The following is a 24,771-nucleotide window of genomic DNA, read 5'->3' on the forward strand; positions in this document are numbered from 1 at the left end:
ATAAACACTACATTGCATACATATTTTACAATAAGAAAAAATGTCTCGAAAACTGTATGAGGAGCAAATAAATTGCAATGACAGTCTACTAGGATATATTACAACACAGGAAAACAATGTTGTAGCAGAATATTCTATGTGTACTCATAGTTTTAGCAATTCACTTTTTTTTTTAAACACCCGCCCAATCATTTTACCAGTTTCAATCAAACTTTCTTTGGAAATGTGAAGGTTATGAAGGGTTACCTGAGCAGCATGTGTGAGCAGCCAACACATTTCTAATTCAGCTCTGAAGGCAGAGTACAAATACAAGTCATTTTCTCCTACAGATTATTTGAATAAACAAACGCACATGCAGATTATAGAGAGAATGGTATAAAGATGGATTTTGGAGGTCAAGGCCAGCTTAGACAGCTACATTTACTACCTTTTTTATCACTGTGTGCAACCTGCTGCAAAAAGCACGGAGCATGCATTGTTGTAGTGACCTCAGTCTGTGAATTAGCGCATCACACCTTTTATTAATGCTTAATTAATAATTAACAAATTGATTGACATTTTATGTAAATTGCAATTGTTTCAGAGATTCAACTTAGAGCCACAGAATTCATGCCAGTGCAACTTCACTGCGCACTATGACTTACTGGATTTCAACGTTCTTCTGGAAGAAACAATAGATCTGATTGATAACAGCAACAGAATACTGGAGAAACTGTATAATTGTTAAGAAAAGAATAAACTGTAATGCTTTGGATAAATAAAAGAATAAAGAATAAAAGGGATTCACTACTCCACTGAAAAAATGTGGATAAGTTAGACTAACAGAAAAAAACAGAAAAGACAAAATAATAATTTAAAAAACAACAACACATATTTCCTCGACTGAGGTAATCACAGTAAGCAGGATTCGTGGTAACCAGGTATAACAAGATTTCTTGTAATAGTCAGCGGACACTTAAAGACATAAAGACAGGCCTTCCTCAACTCGCATTTGGCTTCTTACTGAGACTGTGAGAAACAAAAAGCAATCTCCGCTTGTTCATCCAATGAACTTAATGTTGTTCAACGGAAACACAACATTCAGGTGTATCCGAGCTCAGACCTATTTCTACTTTATCATCAGAAAGGGGTGGCATTTATCATTTTTGCAGCCCACTTCTAGTCTTATGGGTCAGTCACACATTGGAGTGAGCTGTAAGGGAGCTTGGTGTTGCAAAACACTTGTAGTTGCCTGGTGATTCTGAGACAGGTCACCTGGCAACGTGTCTCCAAACAATCTTGGTCTGGCCTGGAGTGTCTGCAGCCACTCTCAGACAGACAAGGAAAAATTTGCAAATAACCGCAGTCTAATTTATAAATGCAGACAGATTACAAACATGTTGTACTTAATCTGAGTCAGTCTGCTCCAGTGAATGAACCTCGTCTCCCATGTGTCTGTTAGCAGTAGGAGATTCGACTCAGCTGGTTGTATTCTGGTTCTATTCCTAAAGCAAGGCTGCGAGCACCTACACAACTACATCACTATTTGTTCAGACGTTTCTGAACTTGCGTTTCAAATCTCTATCGTCTTAGCTTGACTTTGAATCTAAGTAGTTCGTTTGAAATGATGTTAAATTAAATTTCTGTTCACGCAGATCATTTTTGCTGACTTGTTAAAAATATAATTACTGTGTTATGACAGCTTGCATGTAATTGCCAACTTGACCCCACTGACAAACCTGATAACAGACTCACTCCATCTTATTGCCATTTTAAAGTTGTCACGATGCACTAAAGCTACTGTGAAGATGACAGCTGACTGTGAGCGGTCGCAGACCCCGTCCTCCGTCCTTGAAGCAACGATTTCAAAGGCAACAAAATCACAAATTCCTCGCACACAGTCTCCAGCCACGGTTTTCCCCAGGGTGACTGTAGCCTTACCGACCACTACAAGTGACATTCACCCATTCACACCGAAGTTTAGTGAAAGCCTCACAACCATACCTGAGGCAAATTTCAAATGAACAACCTCTGGACTGGAGAACCTGGAAAAAAATCTGATAACATCAGAACATCCTGTATTGGCTCCATGTATTAACACAATGTTTCCCAATCAAGGCTTGCATTTAATATGAAGATGATTTAAAATCAAAGCTGAAAAGATGTTTGTTTGTGTTCAGCGTGTAAAGTCAGAATTATAGTTCCAACCCTGTTATGTTTGTTATTATGGTGTCTACCGTGCCAGTAGGCAATCAAATTGGAAGACCTTCAGTTAAATTAAAGCCTCTCTTACATGTATCAATTTGGCTCTGCTTCAGGCAGTAAAGACTGCTGTAATGGCTCGCCAGGGTCTGATAAGGATCAAGGGCTCATCAAAGTGTCTGAGGAGAATGTGAGCGCTGTGCAATTTGAGGACCATCTTTATGTTAACTGTTTATACCCTCAGCCTTGGATATGGGAAAAAGGGAAAGGATCAGCCAGTGACAAATATGTTCTGCAGTCGTGATTCACTGGAACTACGGAACGAACCCCTATTTATAATGGCCTCTGCACAGCCTGCAGCGTATTCTAAAAGCTTAAAGTATAAATAAATGACAGCAGCGTTACCACTGTAAGGAAGCACTGTGAGCTGCGCTTTCAGTTTTCTGCCCATTTTGTGCTTTCACACATTCCCTACTCTTTAGATAAAAGGCCAAATATAGATAATGTACTGCCACATCAGTATACACTAGTTACTCCAGCAAAACAGACTTTGATCTGAAGTAACCACAACGAACGTGACGATTTAGTGTCACTTCCATTAAATCCATGTGCACTGGCGTCTAAAACTGTCATTTTGTACAGCTGAGTAATCACATGGGTGGGATATATATATATATATATATATATATATATATATATAAAGGGAAGCCAATGTCTTTTTCAAATGGAGCAAAGCAGTAACTGCCACACTGAAGTATCATACTTAAATGTGTGTGACAGGTAAAGAGCGAGCAGAACTGTTAACACGCTCTTTACAAAAATTCACTGGATCTTAAACCACATATAAGTCATTTGGGGTAACCAATTTACTCGTATGCAACCCTGCAACGAATAACTGCCATGCTAATCTTTGACTGTTAACATACAGCTTTACTTTATGAGATGTCATAGTATGACATCACACTTTCTGCCAGTGATTTAAATTGCCTACAGAGTGATGAACGCTCATAACGAAGATGAAACCTCATTGGGCCAGTTTATGCCACTAATATGTCAAATGTAAGTATTTTATAAAAGCACCGTGTAAATGTGCCATTAAAAGGAGACTGAAACACATAAATTAGACCAAATGAAAGCTCCAATTCTCTTGGCCTTTGAAGTAGAAACAATTGTTGACACACATAACACTCTTTAAATGCTGACGGGAGCACACCCCATGGACAGCTATGCTGCAGACTTTGCAGGAAAAAAACATTTTATGCCTCTTAAAGATGTTATGTTTGTGCTTACTGCACTCTGATGCATTCACAAGTGAATGCACTGCCCTGGGCCAACTGAGACGTTTAATTCAAATCCACTATCTTCCTCTTTCTGGCTGGCCCGGTATGTAAACCTTCAATTTCTTTGATGGTTGTGATGAAAATAGCAAGAATATGCCAGAGTTCTGCGTACTTATAGGTGACTACAGTGGTGCAGAAAACACTTGTTTTTTTCTCTGCCCATTGCTTCATTTGCATTTTAACAGGCACAATAAATCATGTGCCATGTATTCAGTGCTGAGGGGGGGTTTCTTACCGAGTGCTCTCACTGAGGGAGAAAGCACAAATCTACCTGTCAGGGTGGACTACACAAACATTTCTCTTTACGGGCTTGTCGGGTACAGTACTGAGACAGGTTTCCAGACGACTGCTGATAAACAGACCGCATGTGATAAAATATTTCACTACACACATTTCTGAGAAATCAATAAGACTGCCAGATATGTGCAGTTGTACCCTGATGAAACACCTTTATATCAGGAGTTAGATTTGAGTCCGACCGTGCAACTCTGCCCGTGGGTTGCAGTGTCTTTAAAAACTTGTGCTGTAAAACACGCAGAAATGCAATAAAAAAAAAACTTCCAGCACTTGCTTTACATTTGATGGATTGGTTCAGCCATAAGTAAAACAGCCAAGTCTAAATAAAAAAATATTAATTTTAGAGTAGAAATACAGTTTAAGACATTTTAACAACATTTATTTCACCAGAGGGCCCACATAATAGTCTCAGAACAGTTTGTGTTTGAGATTCAGTGGAATGCTGAACATTGCAGTGATTAAAATAACCATATGCATGCAACAGACTGTAGAGAAGCAAACACAGAGTCCCCCCTCATCTGTAAAGGAAGAAGCCCAGTTGAGGACAAATTTGTTTATACTGTAGACGGGGAATACAGACTGTCTGCCTGAGGTGTAAAAATGCGTAAGCTGTCACCGTTTTTCAACCAGCACTACAACTGTATGTAACAACTGTCGTTGCAATTGTTCATACAACACCATCACAGACTTCCCATGACTCTTATTTTCTTCTTTTCCTTTCCTTCGTTGGGTCTATTTTTCCACCTATGACACTTATTTCTGGATACTGCATTGACGTCATTTGGCTTTAGAAAAAGTTTCTTCAGTAATTCCCATGTCTGCGTCCTCCATCAAAGCTCTGCCACAGTGTGGCACTGCACCACCATTAAAAATAAAATCGGCTTCAGAATCAGTTTTCTTTTGGGGCACAAGGAGGCAGGGTGACGCTCAACCGGCGACCGACTCCCTCTCTGACTGATTTAAGATCCTTGGAAACTCTTCATGCAGAGAGCGGTGTGTGGCTAGATGGGATTTCAGCCCTTTTTAAATGAAGATGCTATGAAAACAAGTGCTACAAACTGATGTGCATGCTGGCTTGAAAGTTAGGAACTCTGGACTCATTTCCATAGAGTAAAGCTTATAGAGGAAAGAGGGGAATCATTCATTTAAAAAAAATGTATCTATTTTAACACAATAGATATTTTGACACAGCGATGATTACGATGACGCTTCTGTGGATTGTTTTAAGCTCCAACATTTGATTTGAAGTTTCTGCCATTAATCACACCAAGCTAACCAGCTGAAGAAACGTTTCAGGCTATACAAAAAAGGAAAAATCCAATAGAAAGAGAGATGGCAGCTTTCCCTTTAATCTGTATGCAGTGGGCGACCTGAACCATTTGCTTCAGGGAAGAGAAATATTCTGTTTATATGCAACACAAGTAAGTTTGATGCAGACATTTAGATGGAGATCCTGATTAGCAAAAATGAAAATCACTCAGCACTGATCAGCACTATCATTACTCGGTAGGCACTGATGAACAACTGGGGGGACAAAGTGACAAAGAACACCTCAAGGGTGTCGTAAGCTCTTATTTTCCTTGTGACAGAACTTAGTTGAGATTAAACCGCAGTGCCAGGGATAATAAATGGAGGGAATACAAATCTTATTTTAGACCCCAACTCATAAAAAAGCGGGGGTGCCACGTTTCCAAAGTGAAAACTGCTCAGAGAAAAAAAAGTCAATAACATTTGAAACTAACCTTGTTAACTTTTATTTTTTCTTTGCTAATAATTCTTCTGCTCTTCCTCACGTCTAATTCTCCTTCATTCCTGTTCAGAGAAATGGGGTGTTACAGATATTGATGTTATTCAGGTTTGATGATACTGCCTATTCTAAGGCTCTGGCAGAGAGCTTATGGGGATAGATTCACCTTAGCGTCCCATCAAAAGGCCATCAAAGATCGTACGTTCAGTGGAAAAGCCTGTGACATTTGATTACTTGGAACTCAAGTGCTCTTTTCTGCACTTTTTCTATGATTTCTTATGAGTTTTAGTTAGGTACGTGTTGTGCTGGATGTTAAAGCACTCACTAGCCACAAGAGCACGCTTGATGGGAAGATAAATTATTTCGTATTTCTAGTATTACTGAAACGTGCACTTACACAGTGCGTGTATATCTGTGAATCTGACTTTTAATACAGACATAATCAACTCCAATCCATCAGGACCATATGGCTCAAATTACCAGCAGCAGCACAAGTCTTAGTACCGCTTAGCTGGAATTTGTGATAAATCAGAGAAAAGTGGTTTTAAAACACACGCTAGCTGTATTCATTACAGTATGTCTGGCCTCTATGATGTTAAATGCTCATCAAGACAGAATAAAAACAATGACCATTCACATATGTGTGATTACTGAAAATGTATCAATGCTTTATTAATTCTCTCACACTAAAATGCTGTTGATCATGGCTGCAGGTGATTTTAATCTCTTAAGTTATGCATTGCAATCTGTCATCTCTCATGACTCTGCAAACTTTAATGAGTTGTACAGCAGAGTGACGAACAAATGTTGGAACAAATGGAAACTATATAGAGGACTTTAAGTAACCCAAACTCTGACAGCCTTTTTTAAAAATCTTTAGCTTGTCATTGCCACTGTTAAAGACGGACATTTAAATTGGCCTAAGGTTATTCCCTTGTTAAGTCTCAAGTAATTAGCAATTTCTTAGCCAAATGCTCCGTTAGTTAATAAGAGCTAATAAGCACTGAGGCATTACTGAGAGTTAAAGCATTTAAATTCTTTAACTCCAGTAGAGTTGCTAGTGTGGCTGTTCTCCATGGTGTTACAATCAGACCAGGCCTCCATGAAAAACAATAACAACAACAAAAAAAACAAACATACAGGAGCGTGGAAACAGAAGCTAGCAATAAGCTAGCTAGCCATTACACATGCTATCATGAAGTACCATATTTCAAGTGAAGTATTTAAAAAAAAAAATACTGCTACAGAATACATAACCTCCACCCTTGCAAAACATAACCACAGTGTTGTCAGATCACAAAACACAAGTAAGAATCCTTCTGTAACTGCGGATTTTCATAGCTTTGATAGCTTAAACTAGGTTGCCTGGCTACCAGGTCAACAAAAATTAAAGGTGGTCCGGAAAGACTTACAAACAATGTTGTCGGCCATTTAATAAGGAAATCAAATTTCGGTGTTTTTTGTTGTGTAAACACTGGATACATTATTTTGTTGCTTAGATCGTAGCAGCTAACAACAGCCAAAAGAATCTACTCGGCGCCATCAGGGTTGCATATTGGTTTCATTCTAATGTTTAGCTAATGTTTGCATATTAATATCCATATTTTTGTGCTGTTTTACACTGCTGCAAGGCCTCTATACAATATACAGTTTACCATTTGTTCCTTTTTTATGCAAAATGCATACTTTATCTTCTTCACTTAGGCTACAGCCAAGCCCCTGACCTCAAAACATCTGGGTTCAACAGTCATGTTTGATGTAAAGCAACACTGAATGCAGAATACAGACATTTTGTTAAAGCTCCAGAGAAAAAAAGGGCAAAAATCAGCTTAACAATCAGCTTCCCAGAAGAGTCAGACAAAGATATCTTAGTATGTTTAGTCGCCAAAGCCTCAAAGTCATTACTTTCATGAAAGAAAAAGAAACAATTTATTTCAACCCTACAATGGTTACATGGAAATACACTGATAAGCACTTACAAAAATGTCTCAGGAATAGAGAAGAAAATAATTCCACATTTTTTAAACAAAATTTTTTAGTGTTTAACAGCTGTTTCTTTATGGTTTTTTTTTTCTTTTTTAGACATTTCACTGCTTTCAGGTAAAAAGAGAGCATGAATCCTCCAAATAACAGCTGATTTCTCGAATATCAGTTTGAAAAGAGTATGTACACTTCTTCACAAAACATTAGTTTTTCTGCACATCCTTCTGTTCTCTCCTGACAAGGCGGTTACATAACAATGTATTTGAAAATGAGCATAATATAATGTTGAAAATTAAGAATGAGTCTGGAAAAAATGAGTTCTCTGACCATAACCGATATTAAATTTCTCTGCAAATGTTATCTTCCCCTCAATTTGTACAGCAGGACATTTCAAGCTTGTATAAAAGAAGAAGAAGAAAAAAAAAAAACAGCCAGAATTTAGGCACAGCATTTGTACTCATCTCCTGGTTAACACATTCATAATGCTTGACTGGGGAGCTTTGAAGCAGCTGCATAGCACATTCATGAATACTGGATCATGCCTTGTGTCAGCTTTCATGCAGTGTTCATGCTTTTATGTCATTTGTGACATAACAGTGGAATGGATGTGTTTGTTTAATAGGCAGTAAAGTCCAAAATAAAAGTCTCTTTACAATTTCCGTGTCTGATTAAACCACTGCAGACACAAAATTAAACAGTGTAATTATTCTATTTATCACCCCCTCTTCAGATCACATTAAGGCATTATGAATGTGTTACTAATCAAATCAAAAACAAAGCTACAATACTTTGTCTACATTGTATCCTGAAAGAGCACCCGACGTCCAACTTGCAACATTGACAAAACCCTAAAAATCTCTCTCCTTCGGAATCTATTCGTACACAAGATGACATTACAGTGAAAACAGACGAAAAAAATATTAACAGAATCTAAAAACCAGAAAACTGAAATTGATGCAAGTACTGAGCACCCTGTAATAACGTCATGAAACCAATGTCTTGACTCTTCAACTTTTTTTTTTCTTGTGTGTGGCTGCACAAGGGTCAAAAGGCATAGAAAGCAAAGGTCTGGAGCCAAAGATTTGAACGGCTCAGACTATCCTCTTTCTCCTTGAATGCAATCAGTTTATGGGAGCCAGAGCACAGTCAGCACGGACAGAAGAAGAGCTGCCAGACTGCATGTCACACATTGGCAACCGAGGGTAGCTGAGGTTATTGACCAACAATAAATAAATATCCACAACAGAGTATTTTGAGTGATAATCACAGCAATAAAGTGTGACAAGAAAAAAAAAACACACACACAGTAAAAACACAAACAGAGAAAGAAATTTGTGTGTATGGCAATGTCATGGTCCATAGGTGCCCAAGAAGATCACACATGGAGACAGGAAGGACACGGAGAAAAAAAAGAAGCAGGAGAGAAAGAGGGAAAAGAGGGAGAGAGATAGAAAAATAGGTCAGAAATACAGAAATACAAGTCTGGAAGGTTGTTTTTTCTTTTCAAGACTGACTTGAAGAATAAAAAAGGAAGTCTAAGTTAAAGGGTAAAAATAAAAAGAAGTTATAGCATGTTAGTATCACAGCAAATGACACATGGTTCATGGCAGGCATGGGTGGAGGGTCACACAAAGGAAGGTAATGGGGGATGACATCGATAAGGAAGACATTTCAAACACACTGCAGCACAGTCTCTGTTTTCACCTTAAGGTTCAGTATAAAGAAGGGGAGTTTTAAATCAGCCATGGTGCAGAGCAGCGGCCAAGTTTAGGGTAAGATAGATGACAGCCTGAATGCAAGAACACATCCACATGAGTCAGGCTAGTATCTCTCACTCCTAATGGCCAGTGGTGTAATATAAAGTAAATGCAAGCACAAGCTTGCTTGCCAGTGACGCATAAACTGAATGCCAAAGTCTCATTAATTCACAGATTCGCTAATAATGGAGTAATAAAAAAAACACAGCAACGCGTCTCTATATTTTATTGTGTGTGTCTTTGGAAAGTTTGAGCCAAAGGCCAGAAAACTGGCGCATGGGTTTCCAATCAGCAGCTCTCTGAGCCTGCAGAGGAAAGAAGCTGGGCTGCTTTGCTCACGTAGCCTTAGCTACTATTGTTGCTCTTGACTTATCAGTAAAGGCAGTGCAGATTGTAGATGGATTAATTAAAATGTTTTTTGTCTACATTACGTAAGACATTACCTTCAAATCCTATTGGATGTTGCAATTATAAATGGCTTCTGAATTCGGGTTCTAAAGGGACCCGATAATTACTTAAAAGAAATGTTAAAAACAATATGGCAGCTTTTTTGTCGGTAAATAAAAAGGAAATGATCTTGTTGACAGACCTCGTGGTTCAAAGTTCAAATATGTATGGACATCTTTTTTGTGTTGGTATGGACACATACGGAAAGAAAGCATAGGCAAATATTCACAATAGTACCACTTGTTCATCTAGCATTACACCACTGGTCATGGTTGGGGGAATGGCCCATGCAAAACCAAACATCCAAAGCAGACGCTGGTTATGAAGGTAAAGTCTGTGACATGGATGAATGGATGACCTCATGTTACAAAATGTTATTAGCTTTATAGTTTTAGTCCTAAGTCAACCTTAGCTGGGGAGATTTGGATGGATCAAGATGTGCCACTTTGTTTTTTATATTATCTCTTCACATTTGGGCAGCATTTGACTTTCCGTGAGACTGTGGCAAACAATTGCCGCTCAGCTGTACCTGTGTGCATTAAACCTAAAGCAAATTAGCTATACACAAACCCTTTCACACGTCCGATTCAAATAAATTCAAAGGACAACAAACTCCAATATGTTTTCAGAGATCTTTTATGCTGAAGTGCATTCACATTACTGGGCTGAATGAATTCTTGTGCGTATGGTTGTTTTTTTGAACATAAAACAGAAATTTAAACAGGCTGAAGCTCGACCTTGCGTCCGCACTGGACTCCCAATGTGAGATTCAGATAAAATTGAGCATGCAGAGTCCTGCATATAAAAAAGGAGCAGCTGTTGATCAAGCAGTACAAAGAACAGCTGTGAGACTGCAAGGGAATAGTGGAATTAAATGCAGATGTTGTAGCTAAAAATAAACCTCGGCAATAGCCCATGCTCCCTGAAGTGAAGAAAAACAACAGCAGCTTGGAAGTAATACCAAAATATCTCAAAACAAAACAAATAAAAATAAAAACTTAAACAAAAGTAATTAGAAGACTTGAAGGGGGGCTGACTCGGATGATACTAAGGTTAACTTGTAGTCTGGTAGATTTATATGTGATCCAAACCTCCCACTGCTATATGGCTGTTGCCCAGCAAGGACATGAAAAAAAACAAAAACAAAAAACAATTACAGCATACGAAAACTCCCAAAAACCAACCAAACTACCAAACAGGTTTTTTCATGTGCCATGCACTGGCAGCAGTTGCCTTTTAACAACTCCAGTAAAGAGCAGAAAAACATTAATCCAGCTGGAAAAGGCACCATGCAAAGACTGTATGGGCTGCATCCCCACCTAACTAGGCCACACATTTCAATTCAGGTCAGTCTTGGAGCCTGAACTGTGAGACCTACTAAACCTGGTAGCAGAAGGGAAGACAGATGCTGACAGAAAGAATGAAAATCAGAGAAAATGTGAAACGAAGATAGAGGCAATAGAGGCTCAGATATCGTAATACAAACAGAGAGAGACTGCAAACAAATCAAAAAACAATGAATGGTGTATAAAATGTGGCAGGATAGTAAATTATGGAGTATGGTCATTAATGATTTAGGAAAAAACTGAATCTGCAAGCTTCATTAAACTTCATTTTTTTTCATAAATAGTGACTTACTCAACTTCAAAAGCTGAAACTGTGATGAAATTTAGATTGCATGCATATAATAGTTTCTTCAACATTTGTATTTTGGATGTAAAACGTCAGTAATCTATCCCGATTAATAATAAAGCTCAACTCCAGTGACTATGACCCACAGAATTTTGAATGAGTAGCTATGTGTGTGATGATAGCTCAAAGTTAAGACGATCTGCTAAAGTTCAACTCAAGCGTCAGAATGTTGAAGCAAAGGTGATTTAAGTGACTTTGAATGTGAGAAGGTTGTTGGTGCCAGACAGGCTGGTCAGACTGTTCCAAAAAACTGCTGATCTGCTGGGATTTTTCCCACACAACCATCTCCAGAGTTTACAGAAAACAGTTTAAAAAAGAGAGAAAATCCAGTGAGCGGCAGTTCTCTGGGTGAAAATGCCTTCTTGATGCCAGAGGTCAGAGGAGAATGGCTACGCTCCTTCGAGCTGATACAGTAGCAACAGTATAACCTCTCGTTACAAGCAAGTTATTCAGAAAAACAACAGATCCCCCTACAATAGTAGAAGACTGCACTGGGTGCCAACTCCTGTCAGTTAAACAGGAGGTTGAGGTTATAATTTGCAAGGTCGTTTTTTAAAATTGGAAAAACGTTGCCTGGTCTGTGAGTTTTGATTGTGAGATTTGGATGGTAGGGTAACAATTTTGTCTGAACAACATAAAAACATGGATTCGTCCTTCCTTGTATCAAAAGCTGCTGATGGTGGGGGGATGTATTCTGAGAAAAGCCTTTAGTACCAACTGAGAATCATTGAAACACTACAGCGTACCTGAATATTGTTGCTCACTGTGTCTATCCCTTTATGAGCACAGTGCACCCATCTTATCATGGTTGCTTCCAGCAGGATGCCAATGCCACAAAACTAAAATCATGTCTCTATCTATCATGTCAATACGTACAAAATCTCTGAGGAAAGTTTACATAACTTTATGTGCCACAAAGAATTAAGATGCTCTTAGAGACAAAACAGGGTTCAGCTCAGCACAAAACTAGCCGATGAGTGTAGTTGTCTGCTTTGACTGGTGGGAAATGATTACAGCATTGTCCTACTACTTGATGGCTTAATTTTGTGTATTATTTTATAAAAATGTTCTGTCAGTACTTTTAAATCTATAGCAAGGCACAGATTTTAGTTTGTGTTTATGACTTGTGGGCTGTTTTCGGGCACATTAGTTTAAAGATTGGGCCATTTTATAAGTGATTTCGATTTTTCAGGTGAAATATTTTTCACAGTGTGCACTTGACAGTTAAAAGAAAATACGACTGAGGCAATCAACACTTCCTTTCATAAAGAAGAAAAGGGCAGGCGAATAGTGAAAGGGAGGGTGACAATGGAAGAAAAACAGGATGAAACAAAAAAAAGAAACACAGACAGAGTGTAAGATGTCAAAGAATTTTAAACTGTTAGCTAATTCAAGTGGGGAGGCAGCCCAAGTTAAAAAGTGCACTCTACACACAACACAGCAACAGAGCAAAGGCCGACCGTGACCACCTGTGTAGACGATGTATTTGGGAATAAATGGACAAAACTCTGTTTTCTCTGGGTCTGACTGAAGTCTGTTCTCACATCATTGGACATTAAGATTGAGGAGTTGAAGTCACCTCATAAGAAGTAATGAGACTTGGAAGAGCCGGATATCCAAGGAGAAATGCAGTGAGGATGCCTCTGCATGTCATATGGACTCATTAGCTACTTTTGATCTTGTGCTGCCTGGGCTTTAACATTTTTTGAAGCGAGTGCAGTGTTTTAAAAAGGTGCTCTGTGCATAGAAATTCATTCCTCCAGGAAACGAGGATTTAGTGGAGATGACATTATTAAAGAAAACAAAAGTGTGGCACTGACTGAGAACTAGAAACAAAGAGCGTAGGCTGGGGGTAAAATGAAAATAGATTTCAAATGACCCAGCTTGCAGTCACTTGTGTATTTCTACTGACATCAAACTTTTGGTGCACACATGCCATGTTCAGTCTTTGGTTTATCATTTAAAAACCCATTTTGGCCTACAAGGACAAAGCCTGTGCTTATTAACTATTGTAGAACAATGTTAGATTAGTTGCACTGGGCATTTTAAGGTCATCTACTATAGTAAACTTTGTGGGCAAGTTAGTTTAGTTCCTTAAATGTAAATCTCATTTTAAAAAATCCCCAACTCCCCAAAAGTAGCTATTCAAAATACACCATTGGATCAAGTCTTTGTGTGATATTATATATAATGCCTGGATTATAAACCTTACAGTTACAGTACTGTGCAAACGTTTAGCACCAGGTTCACTTTTTCTTTAAAATTTCCCCCCAAAATGAGAAATGGGTGATTTACTGAAACATATGCAAATATTTTCACAAGAGAAAATAACACATTTCCAATGGGAATGAAATTTAGAGTTTGTGCTCATTTCAAACACTCTGTATAGGCCACACCACTACGTGCCCCTCGGCTTATAATAGAGTCTTTGCTTTACGCATCAATGGGGTTTGCATCGTGCATTTCCTTTTGGTTACCAGATATGAAAACAGTAAAAACAATACACCTCTGCCATGCGACAGACAGAGATAGATTATTCATGACCGACCCTGCAGCCAGCAAGCTTTGAATAAGCACCTAGCAAAAGTCAGAGATCCAAATAATAGATTTTCTGGTCACGGTAGAAGCCTATGTGCACTGTGGCTGGTGTGTGTGGATGCTCGGGGTAGGTATGATGGGAACAGTACCTGGGACAGTTGTGGGCTCTGTATCTGTTTTGAAGGTGAGGATGCCAGGCTTAGATTTGCCCTGCTCATTCTCTGCCACCACATGAACCTCATACTCCGTGTTCCATTCCAGGCTGTTCAGGACGATATAGGTACTGTCACTGGGAAGGCGGAGCTCTGGTTTCCAGTCAGATACACGCTTCTGAGAAATGGATTTAGAAAGGAACAATTCAACACTCTCAAAGGAAAAGCTCATTTTAGATCATCTACAAATGTCTCGATTTCTCAAACTGTTCTTGAGCTGACATAAAAGCAGTACATGTTCTTTCTCAACATGTTTTTCAGTTCCAAAGAGATTAACCTGGTCCGAAACAGTTAATAATGAGGGAAAAACAAGAAAATAATGAAATGTATAAAGTACTCACCAATTATTATGCACAAATTGTACACAAGTAGATCTTATAAGAATAAATGAAAGTGGTGTTTAAGCATTTATCTTTTCCATCAGGTTAGTAATGAATCTTTTTGAATACATAGTTATAATTCAGTGGACAAGTGCTGCATGAGAACATAACTTTATATTACCGCCACTGCAGGAAAACTAGTCTGCTGTAAGGGTTGGTTGGTCTAATTACAGTCACCCTTTCTTCCTAGTGACAACTGTTAATTCCAAAGAGGTAGAAGATACAAATTGAAAGTGGGAAATGACTTGGATGATGAGGTGGCTTAAAATGCTTTGGAGTCATTAGCAGGCACATATTTTGACAGATTCCAGTAGATTTACCCCTGCTCAAAGCCGTAGCCAGATTTGACTACTTTGTCGTAACTGTTACTATTTTTTTTATGTTGTTTTTGTTTTTATATCAAATGCTTGAAGCATACAAAAAGTTACCCCCATTGCCAGAAATACTCACAGCCTTGTATCTGATCAGGTAATGTTTAATCTTGGAACCACCGTTATCTTGCGTGATCCAGTTGATCTTAAGAGAATTGCCCGGGCTGTGCACCTTGGCCTGCAGTTTGGGAGCACTGGGTTCCCCTAAACAGGAAACCAAGGAATGATGATTAGATGACAAACGGTGGTTACTGCATCAACACATGTTTACCTTTAAACACCAACTACATGTCTGAAATTTTTTATCTTAAAAGAAAAGAAAACTGCGCTGAAATAGACACATTTTTTTCACCAGTGTCTACCACGAGCAGATCAATAACATTAATAATTTTCAAGCCTTCACCTCAAATAATATCTTAGTTTTAAAATAATGCAATCAATGTTAAACTTGGTTAGTAAGTTTTAGTTAATGTTAATTTCTCAACAACCAAAATCGTTCATTACCCTTGAACTATTTGTTTAACCCAAGCCATTAGTTTTTGTGCCTAAACTTAAACTTTAACCACAGCAGTGCCAGATCAGGGGGCACACAATGAAGGTGTATGTGATGGTGTGTTGTAACAATTTTGGAACACCCATCAAAAGATTTCCAAAATAGTACATCTATGTGTTAAGTTTGGAGGACCCACTGAAAGAAATATAACCTCCATGAGAAGAGTATCTGATAATTAAAGACAGACTTTAGGTGGAATATTACTTCCAGGACGACTAGAAGCAACAGAGGTCAACGTGGCTGCCTCAGAACCACAGGCGGAGGTGTTGTTCTCCTTGAGGCCCTCATTATCTGCTCTGTCCTCCTGAGTAATGACTGCTGGGTCGCTGGATAATGAGCCTGTAGGCCTTGATTGGACATGTTCCTCTATTACTTTTAATAACATTTACATAGTCTTGTGGGAAAGGAGGTCAATGTGTTTTTTGCGTGTGTGTGTGTGTGTGTGCTGTAGCTCTTCGTGGCACTGTTAAGGCAATAAGGGTGGAGACTAACAACCCAAACTCATCAATTATGTGCATATTGGTTACACACAGTTAGCCTTGTTAATATGTTATTAAATCCCCTACCTTGTGATGCTATAATCTTTGCCCTGTGCTAACAATCTTAAAAGTAACAGCCACACCAGCAGGTAACAGAAAGGCTCAGTGGTGCTGCAATTTCTACATGCATGCTACTGATAGAAATTCAATAAGGAGTTAAACCAAAAAATCTCTCTCTCTCTCTCTCTCTCTCTACATATATATATATATATATATATACACTTATCCATTTTGTGATAATCACAAGAAAAAAAAAAGTCACGTATTCAGTATTTAACATTTCAAACATCAGTGTTAGTGGTTGTAGTTAATTAAATGAATATGCATGAAGGCACTTTTTCTTGAAGTAATCAAATAAGCACACTTTCTAAAAACTGCATCCCACCAGGCAGAAGTGAGCATGACACAGGCTGAAAGTGAATCAGACAGTATTAGTTACAGCAGTAGTAACTCTGTGACAGGCAGACATTGATACATTCAGCATTGCATCATTCTGGGTTAGGTGAATATTTCTGAAGGCTAAAACAGAGAAAGTGGAAGATTAGAATGAAAAAAACTACACATGCAAAGCTTGAAATTTGGCCCACTGCTGTAAATTCAGAAGGGTATCGTGTGAAACACCACCCATGGCCTCGCTCTAACATGCATGTGGATGGTGTGGTTCCACATGCAGCCCAAGCTAATCACAAAGACAGTATACAACAAAGTTATTAAAAACATTCTGTAGAATAAAGAAATTCATTTAAGTTTTACGAGTTCATAGATCATAACGGAAAATCATCTCATAAGTGCTGTATGTGAGCGATTAATAACAGTATGAATTATACAAAAGAAAGGTGAATTTTGAAAATAGTAAATGTCTCAAAGTTGGAGTCTTTGTTCAGGTCAAATGAAAAAAAAAAGATATATGTTTTTAACATTGCCCAATCGTCTCAATGACTTCCCAATACTAAAAAGATGTACCCAATGTTAGCACTTCTGCATATGCAAACTACTAGAAAGACATTACATCAAAGATACAGAGACATGCAGGTAGGACAGACATTTTCTTTAAGAACAGCTGAACAACAAGAAAGAGGATGCAACAAGAAAAAGGAAGTAAACTTGCATGCTGCAGTAATGCAAAGGATTGTTGTGAGTCCAACCGGTAAAACAGTGTGAGCTATGTAGCTCTCCAGGGGAAGAATATGAAACATTAGCCTTGTGGGTGACTATATTTAACAATGCATGCAATGCAAATTGTGGTTAGTGGCACTTTGTGGGGCTGCTCGTATGATGTTTAAAAAGAATTCATAATGAAATGGTTTGTTACAAAACCGGAAAAGTGGGGTTTAAAAAATGCTTTGCAATGCTATCTGTGAAGGCATTTGGCCATATTAAAGGCAAATCATGTTAACAACAACACATTTTACATGAAACATAATATGACACGATTATGTGTGACTTTGTTAAAGATTTCTCTAATTAGTCATAAGTATAGTCATAACTTCTATGTTAACCAGGGTGAGAACTCAAAAATTATGTTTAAAAAGAAAGATGAAATTAAGCATATGCATCCAGTAGCACTTTGCTCTGCAGCACATCCAATAGTGCCTAGGCGTCAGGCATAGCTGGAAAATTTGCACGATGGCTTTGCAAAGTTTAAAAATTGCACTAATATCTTGAATTTGTTGCTAAAATGCACTGGTATTACTGATGCAGTTGTACCAGGATTACTACACAGGAGCGAAACTGTCTGCAAAGTTTAAAAATGTGAGCACTTCTGCAGCTTGCTGTTTGAATGGAATAAGTAAAACGCTATTATAGTTTTATTTCCAGAATACTGGGTGTGGAATGATTTTGCGCCTGTAATGGCCCACCGTTATCTACAAATTTTAACATGCATTGTTGAAAACGCACTGACTTTTTTCAAAAGACATTTCAAGCTGTGACTGTTTTGTAAATGTGAATGTTTCACATTCAGAATGTAGTTATTTACACTTACAGAAAGAGAAAATATCAAAATCGTGTCATTATTTATTACGCAGTGGTCTACTTATTGATCCAAGTTAAGGATATAGGCTGTTTAAGTGCATTTAACAGATCTGAACCTGATCTTATGCATCAATTTAATGTGTGTATAAAATCTTTTGTCTATTTTCTCTGTTTTATTGTGCTTTAAGATGACTGTTGTGCTGTGATTTGGCACTACAGAGAAAAAAACTAAATTCTACATGTTAATTCTTCAAACTTACATCACTCTTGCATTGCTGGCTCTATGAAGATTAGTGTTGTTTGTGGTGTTAATTTTAGCTTAGTTGAAGCTCAGCTTCAGCTATACATATATATATATATGTGTATGTATATATATATATATATATATATATACATACATATACATATATATATATATATATATATATATATATGTGTGTATGTGTATGTATGTATATGTGTATGTATGTATATATGTATGTATGTATATATATATACACACACACACATATATATGTACACACACACATATATGTACGCACACACACACACACACATTCTACAAAGTTCTGTACACACACACCCACACACAAATAATAAGGCACCAAGAGTAAATTTGGTGTTACTCTATAAATGCAAGGGAAAATAATCATTGTGGTTATTATTATTAGTAATCGCTTTGATTATGAAAGTCATGGTTAGTGAATGTTTGTTACTTAATTACATAATGGCTCGTAGATGAAACAAATGGCTAAATGAATAAAACTGAAAATGTTTTAATGCCTCTTCTATGAGCCTAATTTAACAAAGGCCTTGCGCATGATTATTGCTGATGTAATGGTCTCGAACTAAACAAAGGAAATTTACCTTCTGTTGGTCAGCGAAGACGACATCATCAGCACCATGCAAGAGCCACATGACAAAGTCACATGATGCCACGGACATGAATGGTTGAAAGGATAACATAGAAGAAGAAAAAGAGGGAAAGTGTGGGGGTAGCAGGGACAGGTGGGGGGCATATGGGAAACATACAAAACATTTTGAAATGATGAAAACATGTCAAAATAATAATAAAAAAACAAAAACAAGAATGTTAAAGACATAATGACAAAACAGAATAACAAAAACAAATCGTAAATTGATAAACAGAAGTTTTTGAACATATAAAAAATATGTTATTGAATATATGAGGTACTGGATATTTAGTTATGGCTGTTAACAACACTGAGGATATCAGTAAATAACCAAACAAATAAACTAATTAAGATATTGAAGACTCAGCCAAAACTATACACCCAGAATTGCCTCATGCATCCAGTTGACAGCTTTTCCTCTGGCATTTTTTTTCCTCTGTTATATATTTTGGTAACAATTTGGCCAGATCTGAATTTTAACTTGTACCCATTCTAGTAGGGCTGATTGTCTTTGAAAATAAATGACATGTCGAACAGAAAATCAATTTTAAAATCAATACAAATCAATTTTAGTTGTTGTTGTGTTTTTCCGGTAACAATAGAGCTTAAATGAAAACAGAGGAAACTCTGCAGCTTTGGGAATAAAACCATGCCAACTAAGTATGATACACAACACAGCAGACAACAATAGGAACACATGAAAAATCTGAAGAAATAAGTTCTACGACAATCTAAAAAAGCACATGTGGCATTTGTTCTGAGGAATGCATTTGTAAAAGCACTGAGCAGATACACTGCCATCAGCTGCATCCTATTTCAAGCTAATGAATAGCCACAACTGCATTAGACAAATGTTATTAAAATGGTGTGTCAAAAAGGAAAGACTTGTTAAGAACAATATTGAGACATACAGATCTCACACAGCAGACACATCATACATCAGGAGCTTAAAAGGAGCAACTACACTTACAGCAATTACTCCAGTGACCAAACACACATGTTATGCTTCTTTACACACTGCACACTGTTAACCAAAATGACGTTTTAAGGTCTGTGAAAACCACAAATGACAGCAATAAGCAGTCAGACAGGTTAGTCACTTAGCAGTGCTACTGGTTAAAATTTTACTGCACACAATGACGTTAAAAACCTCAACCCGGGTCTGCTTGGGCTTTGTTGATCAGTGTCAGCGATCTCCCTTTTTCTTGTTTTTCAGAAAACGGGCTAAGTATTCACAAAAAGTATTTGTGGAAGATCAAGTTATTTTTGGTCCATTCCCTTAAAACATTCATTAGAAAATCCTGGTCTCTGCTTCCTACTTAGTCACAGCTTTCAGTCCCAGTCAGATAAAGAACAATTGGCAGTGGCTATCCATGCTCTGGCGTAGCCAGTCAATACATGAAGGATGATTTTGAGATGCTGTTAACACGCTGCTGTCTGGCTTTTCAGAGAGAAATGGAGTGAATGCACACTAAGGGGAGGATTCAACTCATGAGCGATCTGGGAGAAAACAAGTTGTGATTAAATTGAGTGGATGAAACAACTGAAAGATTCACCGAAAAGACAGATATCCTTCTGTCATTTTAAAGAATGGCTCCTCATGGTTCGTTCAGCTGTGAATGTAACAACACTGCGGGACCAACCAAACTGTACTTTAACAACTGTCAGATCAGCTTAACTATATGCTGTGTCTCACCTAAACAGATAACAGGGTAAGAACCAGAAATAGCTTTTAATATCTAGTGACAAATTTTAATAAGGTCTGCAATGCTGTATATTGAGGAAAGACTGAGGAAATGGGAATTGCAACAATGGCCATTGGAATGGCTACTTTCCATGAAGTGTTGTATTTAGGGATACTATACTAGGGAATACCAATATATATATATATTATATATATATATTTACTGCACCCTAGAAGCTGTGCTTGTTCAATTGCAACTCCTCATTATAAGATAAAAATACACATTATCTTAGTGTAAATTACAAGACAGGAGTTATATAATGAGGGACAGTCCATGTGACTTTAATAGCTCCTCAGTATGTGAGATCTTAATAGTAAATTGTTTGATCATTTTTTGGGCGGGTGCCTTCCCTTTTTTTGCACGCTTCTGATTTTTTTTTTTTTTTTTACAAATAAACAGATACATCTGAAAATTAGCTTTCATTTGTCATTAGCAGCCATGCCCGTTAGCATGAACAAATGGCACATTGAACATACGCTGATTTGATATTTAGCTTTGTTTTTAGGAGAAAAAATGGTGCAAAATAAATGTTCACTGAATCTACTTTAAGATCAACTAAATATGTAAGTACACTAGAATTTGCTTAAATTACGAATGTTTTTACTCAGTAAAAGTATAGAAATTGCAGCATTCTGTTATGACACAAACAGAATATGAGGTGTTAGCATGGACCCTACTACCTTAATGTTTATAGCAAATAATAGCATAAACAATTTGTATGATGTAGTGGTATGAGTTTTCTATAAACCACCTAACTTTATACTAAGGTGTTAGCATGATACCTCTACAAATAGCAATTAAACTACAGTAAGTATCCTCTACACCTGTCAAAGTAAGTGGCTCAGTAGATAAAGCAGGCCTGGTAAAACAAACTCATATATTCCAACTGCACAACAACGGTCTCAAGAATCTAATTTTGAATATTAATGAACAGGCAAGTTGTGTTAATTCTGCAAACACAACACTATGTCAGATGGTTAACCTTTAAGTGTTAGTAAAAATCTAAATTTTTAAGTATTTGAGACAATTAGCAAAGCTATTCGATTTCTTTGTCAATTTTCACTCTGTAGAGGGATTCTGAGCCCTCCTATGACCCACAACAAATATAAATGAAAACTAGATGCAATGCCAAGCAGGTAAGAGAGGTAAAGAGACACAGTGCACACTGCTGGACTGGCATACTCACTACGGGCCATACTGGTGGCAGCAATAGGGGGTGGTATCTCTGATGAAACTGAAAGATGGTGAAAACAAAATGAGAGGCGCTGGAGTCCTCAACAGAAAAAAAACCCCTCAAGGATGGGACTGTTTCTTTTTGTCTCTTAGTCATAAAGAATTTCCCTGGATCACTGACAAATCTTATATTTCTGCATCTATACTAACTAGTGAGTTTTGACATATTAATGTGTTAATATGGACATGAAATGATATGAATAAATGCAATTTTATATTTCCATTTGATATTTTCATACTGATTATATACTGGTTCTCTCAGGGTGCATTGTGCCACTTATAAGAACACAAAACTTACTGTGTAGTTTTGGCCCAACCAGTAGCATTTACATGCTCACTAAGCTCAGATCTTTGCTCTTTAACAGCAATGGAAATGTGAGCGCTTGCTAAGACATCATTTCTTCTTGCTGAGAACCACTGACAGCTATTCATCTAAGAGTTTAAAAAGCTCATAGTTCTTCAAGTGCTAGATATTGTAAACTAGTGGGCTGCAAATACACTAAGAATCATAACATTTAGGCAGTTTACAGGAATAGGTTTGTTCATGTCCTCCCACTGATCCAACTGAAGCCAAATGGTTCACAACTGTGGTTCCCTAGGTTCCTCCCACATTACATGCATACATGCATTTTAGATATTTGCAAACAGATTTAGAATTTGCTTGCCTGAAATACTGGGCTCAGGTCTTGACAGCCCACCTGGGTTTAAGACCGTGGCTGCTTATAGCGCCTCGATATTTAGAATGCATAAAAGGCTGAAATGAACAACTTATAAGTTGACAGAAATTATGCTCCTTTATCTTTTGAAAGCTCAGGCCTGTAGCATTAAATGAAGTTCTTATGAAAGTAAAATTATGGCCAGATTTACCAAAATTTTGCAGCGCTTGTAAGACTTTTGAGGATCCAAAGCTGCATTCTTGTTTGTACAGTAGTGACTGTAACATGTCATATTGATTTCTTACTATACCTATGGCAACTGCCTTTTGTTTTGTTTACAGCAACAACATACAATTACTCGCTTAACAAAATTATAAGCACAACAATCAGACACACACACACTCACCCAAACACTTAGGCGCTACAGCACTATTACACTCTTTACACCAAGTTAATTAAATTCTTCTCTTTAACTCTCTTTTAAAAAGACGCAACTTATTTGTCCCTAAAAGTATTATACGGCAGAAAACATACACACAATGTAAACAGCTGCACATTTCCCAGTCATGCTTCTGGAACTGAAGCTTTTGACAGTGGTACTATGAAGTCAGTGCACTGTGTTGAAGAAAATGTAATCAGAAAATCTATCCATCTTTCTTCTGATTATCTAATTTAGAATCACGATTAGCTGGGTACGTTGGGGCGAGAGGCAGGGTACACCCTGGACAGGTCGCCTATTTATCGCAGGGCGAACACAGAGAGACCGACAACCATTCACACAATCACATTCACAACTCCGGCCAACTTAGAATGTCCTTAGACCGTGGGAGGAAGCCAAAATACTCAAGAACCCAAACGGTGAACAAGCAAACTCCACACAAAAAAGTCCCAGCAGACTGGTGGATTCAAACCCTAGACCTTCTTAATATGAGGCACTGGTGGTTAGCACTATTGCCTCAGGACAGAAAGGTCCTAGGTTCAAATCCGATTTACATTTCAACACTATTGTGTTGAAATGTAATTGGCAAGCATGTCGAGCTGTTTTCACTACTTTTTAGTTCTGGCTGGAAACTTTTCTGCTGAAGTTTACTTGCACTGCAGTGTTTCAGTATTTGGTTGTATTTTTTCACTTTTCAACATTCTTCTAAAGGTTGTAGATAAAGTGAACTGGTGAAATGTTTTTCTGTGTGTGTATGTGTGTATTTTTCTATTAAGGAAGATACAACGCATTGAGCTTCTGGGTCTCTGTATTATACGAGATATTAAAACCTCTTCCTGTGTAACAGTAAGCACAGTCTTTTCTCAAAGAAAGCTACACCTCCCTCCTCCAGTAACCTACTGCAAACTAGTAGTTTTTTTATTTTCTTACTTTCCAGATATTAATCTCTGTGTCTGAAAACATCTAATATCAAAAGAATGGGAACCCAAAAGATCTGGGGCAGTTGAAGACTGGAATATACGTAAAATATATGCAAAGACACCTGGTTTTTAAAATAATTACCAGAAATGATTCCATACATCGTCGGATAATGCAACTATATATAGTCTTTAATTTAGGCGAAGTCATAGTCTGAAGAGAGTATATTCCTTATATAACATTCCCTGACTGAACTACTGCAATGCAGAAGTACATAATTTTTTTTTAAAGAAAAAAAACAAAACACACCTTTAAGGCGTCACGAGACAAAAAACACACAAAAAAAACAGGAATTACAAGCAGGACTGTTGCAGAAAACAACCTGCTCTTTAAGACCATCACACATATATCTCTAAAATGATACTGACACTGCATAAAAGTATTCCTTTTGCTATATTGGGGGAAAAAAAAGAAGAAGAAACTAATGCTGATTGGTTGGGGGGAAAAAAGAAAATTCATAGTTCTGGGGCACTGGATGATGATTCTGTGGAACACTGTGTGATCAGTTCTTACATCCAGTTGGCTGTAGCATCATTTAGTAACCACTCTTTTTTTTTTAACACAGAGAACGGTGAGGGTAAAATACAACGGGAGGATGGAGACAAAATGCAGACGAATATAAAGCAGCCAAGACATGGAGGACAGAAACTTACTTGTGACAGAATACCCTGAGAAGTCCAATGGAAGAGAGAACAGATGAAAAACCAGATGAGAAAACAATAAAACAAAGAGAAGAAAAAAACAATGAAATGAGAAATATGATCAATGAAAGAGGCCAGCTGCCCTGTCAAATCG

General features: G+C 37.6%; 1 protein-coding gene across 13 annotated transcripts in view; it reads right to left on the minus strand.

Annotated features, from left to right (window-relative positions):
• The window catches only part of ncam1a (neural cell adhesion molecule 1a), a 257,422-nt gene that overhangs the window by 15,995 nt on the left and 216,656 nt on the right, over positions 1-24,771 (minus strand). For 5 of the 13 annotated variants that reach the window (XM_040032640.1, XM_040032639.1, XM_040032638.1 and 2 more), the window contains 2 exons: positions 15,025-15,149; positions 14,132-14,312 (listed from right to left, as the gene is read on the minus strand). In XM_040032640.1, coding sequence (XP_039888574.1) covers positions 14,132-14,312; positions 15,025-15,149 — 306 coding nt within the window. Of the gene's footprint in view, positions 1-2,903; positions 8,755-14,131; positions 14,313-15,024; positions 15,150-18,878; positions 18,882-21,856; positions 21,905-23,477; positions 23,481-24,629; positions 24,645-24,771 lie in introns of those variants that run through there. The other 8 variants (XM_040032633.1, XM_040032636.1, XM_040032641.1 and 5 more) reach the window with 4 other exon arrangements.

Source organism: Simochromis diagramma, unplaced genomic scaffold, assembly GCF_900408965.1.
Source record: "Simochromis diagramma unplaced genomic scaffold, fSimDia1.1 OVJJ01000216.1, whole genome shotgun sequence".
NCBI classification, from domain to species: domain Eukaryota; kingdom Metazoa; phylum Chordata; class Actinopteri; order Cichliformes; family Cichlidae; genus Simochromis; species Simochromis diagramma.